The following is a 13,389-nucleotide window of genomic DNA, read 5'->3' as shown; positions in this document are numbered from 1 at the left end:
TTGAAGCTATTCTCTAATGACAGTCACATTTCATTTTAGTTTAGGATCAGTGAAACATGGCTACATACTCAAAGAGTGTAGAGCGCTCCTCTGAACTCACTTATCTCTAAAGAACAGGGAAAATTTTCATAAATTTCAGTTGTGGTCATTGCAAGAAATGCCAGAAATATCAAACAACTTTGATTAGCTGCAGAGGTCCTTTAGTGGTCCAAGAACACCAGCAGTACAAAAAATTCCTAAAATGTGATGGAGAGGTGTTTATTTCTAGCCTGAAGGTCTATGAGTGTGAAGTTGACTGCATTTGTGGAAAATAAATTGTTCAACCACAACAATTAAAAAAAACAAAAAAAAAAAAAAAAAAAAAAAAAAAAAAAAAAAAAAAAAAAAAAAAAAAAAAAAAAAAAAAAAAAAAAAAAAAAAAAAAAAAAAAAAAAAAAAAAAAAAAGAGTAAAAATGTGATTCAAATTGAAAATGTGAAATTGTTGATTTTGGAAAAGTTTGGATTAGTTGCTTTGACAACTTCAAAACTTCTCTTCAGAAATTATTCAGATGACTAATTATATTAGAGCTAATCAGGCTTCATAGACAATTCTGGTGAATTATCTTTTTCTTGCTTTGCATTTTTCTCTCTCCAAGCAAGACAAGGCAAGGCAAGGCAAGGCAAGGGCTCTCTGAAGCATTTTTAATCAACTTCTAGCTAATAGCAGTAAGGCAATATTTGACAAATCTCAGGGCTGTCTGCACAAACATGTTGAGTTGATGTTTTGGTCAGCCTTAGAAACAAAGACACACTAGCCTTGAGCATGACAGAATGCTGATGTGCAGCTTCAGTACTGAGGCTGACAATGCTCAGTGCACACCACCAGCAGAGCAGACCACTGTCTTTCTGCACAGGCCTGTGAGGCTGCTCCTTCACAGAATCAGTGTGAGAACAGTGATTCTCAGGAATGCAGTTATAGCTTAACCAGAAACTATTCGATGCTCCAAAACCAGGCATGCAGTAGAAGAAATTTCTAGCAGATACGAGTTGTTGATGAGAAAAAGGCACAAAGAAACTATAGTCATGAGGGGGCAAGGGACACTGTGAGCTCTTTCTGTTCTGCTAAATCCTATTTGGATTATTTCAGATGCACTCAAAGAGTCAGCTGCTTATACTTTGTAGTGGTGTATGAAGTTGCTTGGGGAGTTTAAAGAGACCTGCTTTGGAAACAAAAGTACAGAAATCTTCAGAAACAGTTCAGAACAGAACTGCTTCCTGCAATTAGGAGCAGGCTCTAATTTATTTACTGGTAGATGGATATCATGCCAAGAATAAAAAAATAGTGTATTTGAATAAATAAATAGTCCTTACAGTGCCATGAAGAATTATGCACCTAGCACTGTGGTATTTGAGCTCTGGGGAGACCTTATAACAGCCTTTCAGTACCTGAAGGGGCCCTACAGGAAGTCTGGAGAGGGGCTTTTTATAAGGGCATGCAGTGAGAGGACAAGGGGTAATGGCTTTAAACTGAAAGAGGGTAGGTTTAGATTAGATATTAGGAAGAAATTTTTCACTATGAGGGTGGTAAGGCATTGGAACAGGTTGTCCAGAGACACTGCGAATGCCCCATCCCTGGAACTGTTCAAGGCCAGGCTGGCTGGGGCTCTGAACAACCTGGTTGAATGGAAGGTGTCCCTGTCCATGGCAGGGTAGTTGAAACTAGATGATCTTAAGGTCCTTTCCAACCCAATGGATTATATGACTATATGATTATATGATCATATAATGCCCTAAATAGCATACTATCATCTGCTACTTGTTAATCTGTCTTTGTCAAGTCAGGGAGGAAACTGAGAAATTTCTTCAAAATTCTTTTTTGCGCAGTTCAGTGGCGGAGCTTTTTCAATGGAAGTGAGTTCAAAAGAAGTGAACTATTGCCCTTTGAAATCTTTAGTGGCATTTAAGATAGCCCAAGTCAAACAGAACTATAGATCTAAGGCACTTGTGTAATGTAAATGTAAATATTAAGAACTCAAAAATCTTTGAAGTTTATTAGGGTTAAAGCTAGACAAAAGCCTATAGTGTAGACTTACAATTCAATGACTAATATATACACATAACATTTCAATAAACTTAACTGAGTCACTCTAAAAAGTAATATATAATCTACAAACATCAATAGAAACCCAAGACCTGCATAGCAAAGCCCAGAGAAATTGTTTTTCTTCCCAAGTCCGATCTTGGCCTTGCTGTTACAAAGATGCTGCCAATTCATACTTCCAGTTTCAAATCAATATTTTCAATGCTTTTGGAAAGGAGAACATGTTTAAAGTCAGTGGTGAATCACTTCATTTTCCACACTTTTCTGTGCATGTTACTGCGGGTTATTTATGAATTTCAAAATACAAATGTAGGGTTTGTCTGCAAAGGGATACTGAGTCTGAACTAGCTGAAGAAGTGGTATTAGAAAGGAGTTGAATGCCAGTAAAGTCCTCCTGAACCTTTCAATTCAGAATAAAACCTGAAATTTTAACTTAAATAAATGGAGTTAATGGCTGCAGAGTTAATTAAACCCATCACAATTCTGAACCAAGCCATCCACACAAGGGTTGAATGTGTACTTTCCTATTTTGTGATTGGACCAGCAGACATTAACTCACCCGTTCAGGCTAGTTCTCAAAACAACAAACATGCCAGCTCTCAGCACAGCTCCGTGGCACCCACTGCAGCGGCAGCTCCATCTCGGCTTCCCTGGAGCGGCTGCCGGGCAGGTCTGGGCGCGTGGGCAAGCAGCACAGGGCCCCTGCGTGACGCCTCAGTCAGAGGCAACAGCTTCAGAAGAAAGAAAAACAACTTTCCTCAGCTTAGCTATGCAGGTCTTGGGTTTCTATTGACATTTGTACGTTATATATTACTTTTCAAAGTGACTCGCTTAAATTTATTGAAATGTTACATTTATTTCACTGAGTCAGCACAGCATCCTGGACTGAGCAAATGTGGCTGGATGTATATGAACCTGAACTTTGTCCAAACCAGAGAAGGAAAACTAGAATTGTTTTAAAGCTTTCCTCTGACAGTGCATTTGAACTGTGGGTGTGCTAACCTATTTGGACTGTTTCCAACCATTAAAAAAAAATCCTACTAGTCCATTCAATCTCAAAGCTGGATTTTCCCACCTTAGTTTCCTCAAAACTCTGTTACATCAAACAGAACAATATGACCAGATCAGTGTTCATTATCATACTTCTTTTTCATCTCTCAGTACAGGCTGTAATGAATAAATAATATGGACCTATCATGTGAAAACATCGGTTTAGTCCAACACTTCTAAGCAGCAAAAAGTAATCCATAAAAAAAGATGTGTATCTGAGTTAAAACCAGGAATCAGCCTGGAATAAATAATAGTAAGAAAAATTCTTTAGAATTCACCCTGAACTCAAGGACCACTTGCTGCTGCTAGAGCCAGAAGATGCCACTTATACTCTGGTGTATGCAGCTTCTTAAAATGCACTCACTGTTACTTTCCCTCATCATTACCATTCACACAAATTAAAGCACTGGTGGGTAATTTTTAATTTATGATCATTATACTGCAGAATGTATAAGTCATTGCCATTAAAGGGTACAGCTACAAGGTCATTCCATACAGGCAGATTTTGCTTTATTAGAAGTACCCAGATCACATTTTGAATGCTTCTTCATACACAGGCAACGTAGAGATATGTAAATGGAAATAGAAGACAGTGAAACTACAATAGAAATTATTGTTTAACTGTATCACTGCAAATCCCACGGACTCAAAAGCATAAAACCAAACATCAAAGGGTCTAAATGAAACCTCAGATTAAGATTTACATTTGAATCTCTGCCTCAGTTGATGCCACATACAACTGAACAGTCTCGACCAAAAGAGTGGCCCATGCTCCCTGAATTTTGATGAAAAACTGAACTTGCAGCTCATTGCATCCCAGGCCCTTTTCTGCAGTCAGTTTGGTTCTTTTACATGCACCCTCCTGCACACTGTGTGCACCCGTAATGATATAACTGAAGCTGCAGGACGTCGAAGAAGAAAGGCAAAACCAGGTCCAAAAACACTTAAATGATCACCAGGCCAAACCTAAAAAGGATAAACTAAGCAGACATTTATTTCTCTCAGAATGATATTAAATACATTGCATGTTTCCCATAATAAAACTACACCGGAAAATCAAGCATGTTTTTTTTTGACCATTAATATAATTATTATTTTCAACATACCAAATTCAGACTTGGATCATGACACACAACCATGTATTTACTTGAGGAGAATAATATATTTAATGATGTGCTTAACAATCATAGAGGCAATTATGTTTGGCAAAAATATGTTTATGTTTTTAAAATCAGCTTGAATCAAAAGATCAGTTTCAATGCATATTGAAATGGAATCTGAAAAAAAAATAATCCCTCCCCCTACAACTTCATCTCACCAACCTGAAGCTAAAACTGTCTGAATAGTCTTGTAGGCATGCTCCAAAGCATGGAAGTAGGCAATAATATTATCCACATGAACTGATGTTGCTAAAAAAGGCAAATGGGGAATGCATTGGGAAGTGGCTCATTTGCCCGCAGAAAGAAATCTATTTGCTTGGTTTCCATAGAGAGGAAAGAGAAATTTTGCTAACCCTGAGATTTCCAGCAGGTCAGCACAGTAGGGCAGTTGCAGGCGTTTTGCTCATGGAGGAGTCACCAGCAGAAGGCCAGTTAGATATGTCTCACTCTGTTTGTTTATCATACGTAATCCTGGTAACCAGATATAGACTTCCACTGTTAATCAAACACTTGCCATCATGCTCATGACTAATGTAACATAAAATATTTGTTCTCCTGATATAAAGCATCATCTAATGGCAAATATCATCTCCTAATGAAGCACAATGATGCTGAGCCCAGGAACACCAAGTTCACAAAGCAAAAGGTTGCCAGCCATGGCTGTCTCAGCCTTCCCCCTCCAGGCTGGTAGAGTATATCCTGAGACATCCCTATCTGTCCTTTGCATTCAAATGAGACAGTTCTGATCATATTCAGTGGAAATATATCACAACTCACACAGAGGTCCTTTTGCTTTCACAGTGGAAATTAACTTAGGAAAAGAGCTCAGAAAGGTCTCCGAGTCCTTGCTTAACTTCTTAGAAAATCCAATACTTTTGAGTCACAGAAGCAAAAAGAAGAAGCGAGCACAGTGTATTATGCTCATAACCTGTGTCCATCCTGCTTTAGTACACTGAGTCCAAACCTGCAGAGACAAGGAGAAGGCAGGAGAAGGCAGGTTAGAGGAGTCAGGGTCAAAATTTGTGGCAGGTCAACATGAGAAACTGACTCTTGAATGGAGTGATGGGAGGCACAGAAAAGGCTGAGATAGTTTATGAAGAGATGATACAGTAGATATTGCTATTGAAAAAAAGAACTGCAGAAAGCAAGTGTTACAAGTCTATTCCTGCAAAACCTGTCTGCTTTTTCTTCATGGGGAAACTGAGCTATCTAGGCTGGAAATACTTGCTTTGGGTAGTTGCCTTTCTCTTCTCAGCAGTCTACCATATATTTCAATATCTTTATAAAGCCTGAAAACTTTGTATTGTAGATAAACTTATGGCAGACTTGCACAAATCAGCAAAAGATTCTCAGCATAAAGAGCCTGGCTATGATGTGTGTTCACACATGCACCCTGACGTGGCCCAGTACTTTCTCCTACAGAAAATCGATCCTGATCCTGGTATCTGATTATTTTCCCCAAGCTGGGCTGCTATCCTCATTAAAAACCCTGCTGTGCCATCCCAGCTGCCATAAAGAAAAGAGAGTCCATAACCTCTTTCTGCGTTGACAGGTACGAAGGTGGATTAAGAGCCCGATGGTCAATGCTGAGAAGCACCCACATACCAGCCTCAAATACCCAGGGTCCACTGTGATGCATTTACCTCCAGGAGATTCGGAGCTTGAGCCTCCACTCTGCCAGACCTGCCTGAACGATCACCCTTTCCAGCGAGGGATTGCTCCTCAGGAGGCTGAGTCCTGCTCCTGGGAGAGTCAGAGAAACAGCAAAGTAAGCCACTATTTCCTTCCACCAAACTTTGTTTACATGTTTTACACTCATAATGGATCTGTACTTACAATGGGTCTGTACTTATGAGATGGTGCTTCCCTTGAAGAGAAGGGATTCTCCAAATCCTGAAACTCTGCTGACCAAGACTGTTGTGCATATCTGTGCTCTGCTTTCTACCCTGGACTTTGATATCTATGAAAAATGAAGGACTCTTCACTAAGGTGGTGTGACGTACTCTCACAGTATTTGAACAGATTAGCAGTAACAAAAAGTATTATTTACCTGTTTTACACAAACAGGTGTAGATAGGTGATGAAAAGGACCAAGACTTGCTAATTTTTTCCCTGTCTGTCCCACAGACACCAGCCCACCCTCCTTCCTCCCCCCCCAGCCATATCTAGCGTTCTAGAAGTCAGAATTTGGCTCGGAGTTTTCCATGACAGGAGGTGAGCGATTCAGCAGTGTTTTTAGCAGAAGGGAAACCCTGTTTTGCCTCAAGTCATGCCAGTATGTTATAAATGACATCATTCTGCATGTCGTGCTGGACAGTTGCACATAGATGTGAAGGTGGCAAAACTGTAAGGCCTGAGATGAAATGGTCAAGAAGGGGTTTTTCAGAGGCGGGCTTTTCAGAGGTGGGCTTTTCAGAAGCAATCTTTGGACCTTTCTTTCATCGTTCACCTCCACCTAATCCCTGTCGAGACAAGCCAAATGCAGAACAGAAAGTTTTGCTCAGAGCCTGTTATCCCTGACAAAATTATCCCTTCCTGAAAATGGTGCACAAAAAAGGAGACAGTTGTAGAAACATAAAAGTAAACAAATAAGAATCTTTCCAAGTACAAAGCAGAGCAAAATGTGACAAGGCATTTATCAGAGACTTAGCACACAGCTCAGAGCCGAAACATTTTTTTGAGTTGCATCTGCTGCATTTTTAAATGGGGAAATTCCAGCAGCAGGTAGAAATGGAATTCCTGTGTGCTCCTTAAACCCAGCAAAGGCATTTGGTGAAACATGTGCAAGTGGAGGAGCTAATTACTGCTCCATTTTACTTCATTAAGAAGATTACTTTTGCAAAGGCTGAAGCATTAAAAAATGAAAGCAGCAAAGATGACGGATTCTGCAAATCCTTTGCCTTGCTGTAAATCACATGTACTCCTGTACAGCTGTAGGGCCTCACAACTGATTTCCATTAGGTTTTACATGCATATGGGATAGATTTGGCTGAATGCAGATTCCCCTGGACCTCTCTCAGTCTCCTTACTGGAGGCAGTGGAGAGGTTGCTTACTCAGCAGCAGGAGTCTGCAGCAAAGAGATATTTTGCACACTGCTTTAAAAACATTGTTGTCTGGCAAAAGACTTCTTGGATAGAGCTATCCTGCATAAGGAGTCTTTCAGTAAGTTCAAGCACAGAGTCCTTGATGTGATTAAATGTAAGGTCACTGTCTCTTTCTCTACAGTAAAACCAGGCAGGAAGCTTTTAATAATAAAGGCTGAAGGAGTTCTATGTCTGACCTTTTCAAGGTTTAAAGAGAGTTTCCGGGTGAGACTCTGTTCAAGGGTTACAAATGGCACGAACTGCATAAACGTGAAATAACTCCCTTCACTATAAATCAATGAACTTGAACAGACAGTTCCGTATTTCAAGAAGAGAACCTGGTCTCTGTTAAATCAGCAGGGAGCTTGGAATGTGCCAGACATCTCTCCTAGCTAATTCTTGTTTCTTTTTCCCCCACTACTCTTCCTTCTCTGTTTTTCAGTGCTGCAACCAGGTACTGGTATAGTGATTATAGTTCCTTTGTGCTGTGTCCAACAGCAACATATACAAGGGTCCCACTGACGCTGTTCTTTTGCTCAAGGACAAATTAACTGAAAAACAAATCAGCCGTGAAATATTATTAAAGGCTTATTCTGGCAACAATCTTTCTCTGACAGGTTTCAGGCTACTCTGACCAGTTTGAAAAAGGTCTTATAGATACCAACCTGATTAAAACCCACCACCAAAGGGAACACATCTGTATTCCCTATTCTTATTTGCAACACAGAACAATGGAAAAAAATCATTACTGTTTGTTTACTGTGATGGTAATTATGTAGTGAAGTCTTTAAAAATTGACTTAGTGTAAATAAGATTATATTGAAACTAAAATTATTTTAAATAATGAGATTTTTTTCTTATGATATGTTTTCATTTCCACCTCCCCAGGCTTTCCTATTAAGGCACGTGTCAGGTGGAGTTTCTAAAAATGATTACTGATGTAACCCCTACTGTCTCCTCTACTATTTGTATCAGAGTGTATTATGTCTGTATTTTTATGACATTTTTTCTGCATTCTATACACTAGACTAGATAATTTTCAAACACTGCCAGATAATCATGCTAATTTTCACACGACTGACTTACATAGGTATATTATTGTTTTTTGTAACTGATGTGGATTAGTTATATGGAAGCTTATATCTGCTCTACTAGTGTAACAGCTGAAGCCCTAAAGGCTTTGGACCACTGCCAAGGTAATGATTTACAATAACCAGTCCTCACTTTTCCATGTCTATCTACATAGTTCAGGTTGCACAAAATTCACTGGCTTGATGAAGAGGGTAAATTTCCTTTCAAAATAAATTACCATGCTGTGTAATGAATACCTTGTGTAAATAAGCTGGCTTTGAAAGAGCAGGCAACCCACCTTTTAGAGTTACATTGCAGCCTACTAAATAGAGGCTAACATGGTGAATACTGGGTGCAGTCTAAATCTTTCAGGTGAGGGTTTACCAGGCTACGTTATCAAACATAAATCATACACACATACACACACACAAAATTCTTTCATACTCTGCATGACCTATGTATTCCACTTGCACTGTATTTTTATGCCCTTGTTTCAAATATTTCTGTAAATAAACAAAAGATAAGACCTTGTTAGTGAGCTCAAAATATCTTTCTTTTTTTCTCAAACAGAGCCAAGAGCTAGGTTCAAGGCTTGTTCTGTTCTTTCCTTATTGTCTAAAAAAACTCCAGTTGCCCTATCCATCAGCTGACATTTGTCCTGAAGCACCACAGACACATTTCTATCTAGTAAACCAAAGCCTTGAATGTCCAGAGCTGTCTTTTCTTTCCAAAGCTAAACAAAACCCTTGTGCTGCCCCGAGCTAAGGGAAGGGGAAGGAATGAGAGAACTAATGTGTTTACCTCATTTAGGAAACATGACTTTAAACTGCCAGGAGCATGCATGTGCATTCAGTTCAGTACAGCCACCACTGCACGACTGGGTGTCAGGGGTGCTGAGCGGGGCATTCAGCCCCATTAGCCCCAGAAGGGGTCTGTCCCCACACATATAGTGGGTTTTAGTCTCTTCATTCTCTCTTATCACCTCTGTGGGGCAGGTGGTGGAAAAGAGATGGAGGCTGCTGAGGGAGTTGCCCTGTCTTCCTACACCCACAGCAGTCCATCTGTCCATAGCATCTTCTGTGAGGAAGCATCAGGAAAATCTTTCTTAAGGCTGCAGGGAATTCAATGCTGCCATCTTTTTGGACAAGTCCTTTGCAGCGTAGTGGAACTTAATTACTCTTAGAAACACTTTTTGGATTGTGTTATTAAATCAACAGCAGGAATTTATTTTATTATCGAAAGTCATTCAAAGCTCCTGTGTATAGAAGAGCTCTTGATTTCGGTCAGATTTCAGCACTTTGCCGTATTTTAAGTCTTGCTTCAGAGCTGAGGAATACTGAAAAAAATTTACCCAAACCAAAGGTTTGGCAATTATTTGAAATAGTTCTACTTATAAATCTCTCCTACAAATAACATACAGCTTCTAGAAACCTGCATTTGAAACAGAGTAAGAATGTGCTTCAGATGAAATACATTTCATGAAGGGGCATAATAAAAATAAATGCCTTTTAATGGATTAAGAAAATGTGGAGATGAAATAAAATATCTGACTAGTTCTCCACAGAGAATGAGTTTGGTGACAGATCTGAGTGGGCTTTTTAGGGAAAGATGGTTTTCTCACACATTTTGGATAAAAAACCCTCCTACATCTAATGATCTGCTCTGGTAATGAGGCACCCTGTGATTTACACCCTGATAAGTGTTAGTTAATACACAAACACATGCACATACACAACAGAGGAAATGAAAATCCTGAAAGCCCAGTATGGCACAATTACTCCTGGAATGTGAAAAGTACTGCAATAAAAGATAATTTGGAAAAGTAGAAATAAAAAAAAGGAAAGTTTGGGTAGCAGAATTGTTCAGTGAAATCAGATCTGGAGAGGACTGTGAGAGGCTCTAATAAACCTAGGCAAATTAACAACCTGATGGCAGATTACCCCTGATACAGACAGAAACACAGTAATGTGCTTTGATGGAATAATTATAACTACCCAGTACACACTGCAGGGTCTTGAATTAACTGTGATTGTTCTAGAAGGCAGCCCTGGGTGCCACAGAGAGTAGCTTACTGAAGACCTTGCCTCAGAAGTGTAGCTCAGGAGGTTAATCCCACACAGCAAAGCAGGCATTCTGTGCATTCATTTAGGAGTACAGCCCTCCATCCACTGAATCTACTTCTGTCCCATATGGAGGCATGTGGGGAAAAATGTGAAATAAAAATACCTGATGTGGGTGAGGACAGACCATCAATACCAGGGTGACAAATGCCTGGAAAAGGCCTCACAGGCCAAATTATGTCATTTTTTTCTTCATCTCTATAATGAAATCCAGTTCAAAGTGGCCGACAGAGACCCTGGTAGGTAGGATCCTTTGGAAAGAGGTTGTCAAGGAGCAAAGGACAGATGAAGAGGCCAATGGTCCAATGAACCTACAGCCTATAGCTCAGGCTGACATTGGTGTGTGAGCCTTGTTGTCTTGCTGGCATCTCCCCATGCAGTGATTCAGGAAAGACTCATGAAGATTATCTCAATGAGTTTTGGTTTCTCTTTTGTCCCTTCTTGTTATTCTTCCAGGAACAGCTGCTGGCAGGAAGAATTATGGTGCTTTATCTGCCTGCTCCATTGCAATAATGAACTTAGAAATAGGTCTGGAAGGAAAAATTAAAAGCAATTGAAAAGTTTCCATTTAAGCTAAGGAAGAGCACAGAAACAACAAGAAAATCTTGAATATGGTATAAAAGACTGAACATTATAAGCAGATTTTAAATGTAAAAGTTACAGGGATATGAAACTGCCAAAACAGAAGAGTCAAACTCATTCACTGGCTGAATTTTAATATATTCATGTGTAGGATGTTCCTGCCTTTACATCTGGTTACTCCAGATTTCAGAGTATATTTTGTTATGTCCCCTAAAACTGGAGGATGGAGGCTTATCCCCCTGAGTTTGGGAACTATACCTTGTGTTCATAAAAGCGACATACAGAGAGGTAATCTATCTTGTAACTCTGTTTTCACCGTACCATGTTATACTGACAAGGATACTTGCAACATAATCCAAAGGAAGGTGTTAAAATCAGTAAAGGAAGTCGTTCTACACTGCATGTAAGTTAGCCTGAGAATCCTCAACCACTGAAACTCTACAGTTTCCGTTTCATTATTTTTCATATACAAGTAAACCCAGTCATCATATTCTGCTCCAGAAATGTTTTACACCACTGTCTGAAGATTAAAGAGAGTTTTAGAGAAGCAAGTGGCTCAAGAGGAGTAATTAGAACAGTCAAGAAGGTATTTTGTACTTCATTCAGCAACTTCTGGTTGTAGAAATTCTGCATTTTCTGGATCATCACAAGTCAAAGTTGTGGCTTAATCCTGCAAGTTGACAGTCTCAAATGAAAAACCCATTTTTCACCAGCAGAGCTTACAGTCATTTCCTAAATAGCTGTTTCTAGCTGACTACACTAAAGCTCTTTTAGCTAATGATATAAATGTGTCACTGGTGGGGTTTGGATAGAATTTGGAATCGAGTACATTTGAATATTTACCTCGATACACAAGCTTATTTATCTGCCAATAGGTGTCTGTGCTTTAGGAATTTGATTGTTTGTGTATTTGAAGACCAAGGACTCAGACATGATTTTATTGCAGATCCTATAGCTTTAGCAAGATGAAAATCAATCTCAGATTTCTCAGCAGCTGGGAGAATCAGCTATGAAAGCAGCACAAGAGTAAGGTGGCAACAAGCTTTGTTTCAGGGATTAAATCTAAATGCAGTACGTAGTTTCATGGTTTTGTAATGGATTGATATAGGGTTATTATGGATAATATTTATTTAGACAAGTAAGAAATGTTTAACACAAAGGCATTTTCAAATGAAAATGGCAAAGCACAGTTTGCAAATGCACAGGCTAAAATTATGTGTAATTTCAGTGAATGGGAAAGACTGAATAGCAGACAATTGCCTGTGGCGGATTTTACAGTCCCAGCTGACAAAGAGAACGTCTATATAGCACAGAGCATATAAATCAGTTCCATGGCTCAAAGCAGTGATGTGATACATCAATCATCTGCTTTACAAATACGCAGTGAAGCACTCATTCATTTGTACATCCATCACAGGGCTGTTCAAGCACCATAAACTTAGTAAATTAATTGGACAAGTCAATATCAAAATCTAAAACCATGCAACTCCTCCTATCTGAACGTTGGTTCAACACTACTGAAGATAATTAAAATATCTCTTATTTTAAAGAAACTGTCAAGGGTTTTCCCTGAGGACATCTGGAAAATTATTTATTGTACTTTCCATTGGATTTCCATAATACCTGAGTTAGAAATTACATTCTTTCTCTTTTTAAAATTATTTTTAGTTTTAATATGGTGATAATCTAGCACCTTTTTGACTCAGAAATTCAAATTGCTTTACTGACAATCAAAGAGACGCAGAAAAGTATTCCTTCATACATAGGCTGTAGAAAAAACTCAGCACAGTGGGTGTGAGAAATTTAGGCCAAACACAGTAGAGCAAATTTCTGTTTAATTTTGTTCTGTCATGCAAGAAGGCAAAGCTCATTTCTGAGTAGTAAGTGGTCAGACACATTCAGAATCCATCTTCTGGCAATATTTAGTATCTGATATCAAAGAAGAAAGTGAACAAAATTAGAAAAAAGTACTTTGTTTGAAAAGAACATATTTTGTACAATTTAACCCTGCACTGGCTCCATCTGGTCTTCAAAGGGTCTGTGTAGCAAGAGCAACTGGAGCTGCTCTCTTCTATTGGAGTTTGATTTTAATCTGTTTATCATCCATCTGCTTCAGTTCTTTTTCAAGATAATTCCATGCTTCAGAGTATATAAATAAGGAGATCTGTTGCACTGTGTGATAAGGTCATACAAAAAATCCAACAGGCAATTAAAGAGTAACAACACTAAAAACAAAACAAA

The 13,389-nt window shown here is 39.0% G+C and overlaps 1 protein-coding gene and 1 long non-coding RNA gene across 2 annotated transcripts in view; one reads left to right on the top strand and one right to left on the bottom strand.

Moving 5' to 3' along the window:
* The window catches only part of LOC114065222, a 48,470-nt gene extending 42,117 nt beyond the window's left edge, over positions 1-6,353 (bottom strand). Inside the window, exons 1-2 of the long non-coding RNA XR_003572895.1 lie at positions 6,128-6,353; positions 5,897-6,034 (exon numbers count right to left, since the gene is read on the bottom strand). This is a non-coding gene — a long non-coding RNA (uncharacterized LOC114065222). The remainder of the gene's footprint in view (positions 1-5,896; positions 6,035-6,127) is intronic.
* Positions 1-13,389, top strand: part of SGK1 (serum/glucocorticoid regulated kinase 1) — a 73,890-nt gene that overhangs the window by 19,112 nt on the left and 41,389 nt on the right. The window contains exon 2 of the mRNA XM_027898954.1: positions 5,844-6,059. Coding sequence (XP_027754755.1) covers positions 5,844-6,059 — 216 coding nt within the window. The remainder of the gene's footprint in view (positions 1-5,843; positions 6,060-13,389) is intronic.

Source organism: Empidonax traillii, unplaced genomic scaffold, assembly GCF_003031625.1.
Source record: "Empidonax traillii isolate 1590-97213 ecotype Southwest subspecies unplaced genomic scaffold, ASM303162v1 scaffold631:size1259156, whole genome shotgun sequence".
NCBI classification, from domain to species: domain Eukaryota; kingdom Metazoa; phylum Chordata; class Aves; order Passeriformes; family Tyrannidae; genus Empidonax; species Empidonax traillii.
This window is presented reverse-complemented; position numbering and strand designations above follow the sequence as displayed.